At 41.8% G+C, this 684-nt stretch overlaps 1 protein-coding gene across 1 annotated transcript; it reads right to left on the reverse strand.

Moving 5' to 3' along the window:
- Positions 1 to 273: 273 nt before the first annotated feature.
- Tsp_15701 (hypothetical protein) lies at positions 274 to 684 on the reverse strand (the record flags this gene model as incomplete). The annotated part of the gene is made up of 3 exons (XM_003368345.1): positions 274 to 437; positions 558 to 581; positions 655 to 684. Coding segments are annotated over 3 exons (72 nt in total), but the record flags the coding sequence as incomplete, so codon positions are not given.

Below are 684 nucleotides of genomic sequence, written 5' to 3' on the forward strand. Positions count from 1 at the left end.
TCGCACTGTGGTGGATTCGTTTTTCATGCTGTTGTTGTTCGTGATTATAAAAATTCCCATTATGGCGATTCTTGTGTGTTGTTTACGTTTTGCTGTTTGGGAAAATGTGTGTGAGGTTGTTGCCTGCTGTATAATAGTGCAGTTTGTGTGACAACGGAACTTTCCGTGGTGCGTAGTTTTGTGTTGGTTTCATCAGATGATGATTTCAAGCAAAGTGCGTGCCATTTGTGAAAGTATTGCTTCGTTAATTGTGAATGTATTACCTGGTTGATCCTGCCAGTAGTCATATGCTTGTCTCAAAGATTAAGCCATGCATGTGTAAGCACACACTGTTTTAAAAGTGAAGCCGCGAATGGCTCATTACAACAGCCACAGTTTATTAGAACTTACAATCATGGATAACTGTGGTAATTCTAGAGCTAATACACGCACAAAAACTTCAACTGAATTGGTTGAAGTGCTTTTATTAGAACAAAAACCGAACGGCGTTTGACGAATGTTGAACGTCGAAACTGTTTGGTGAATCTGAATAACTATTTCTGATCGCATGGTCTAGCACCGGCGACATCACTTTCAAGTGTCTGCCTTATCAACCTTCGATGGTAGTCTATGCGACTACCATGGTGATACGGTACGGAGAATCATGGCTTCGACTCTGGAGAGGGAGCCTGAGAAACGGCTACC

This window comes from Trichinella spiralis (assembly GCF_000181795.1).
Source record: "Trichinella spiralis strain ISS 195 chromosome Unknown Scfld2634, whole genome shotgun sequence".
Lineage (NCBI taxonomy): Eukaryota > Metazoa > Nematoda > Enoplea > Trichinellida > Trichinellidae > Trichinella > Trichinella spiralis.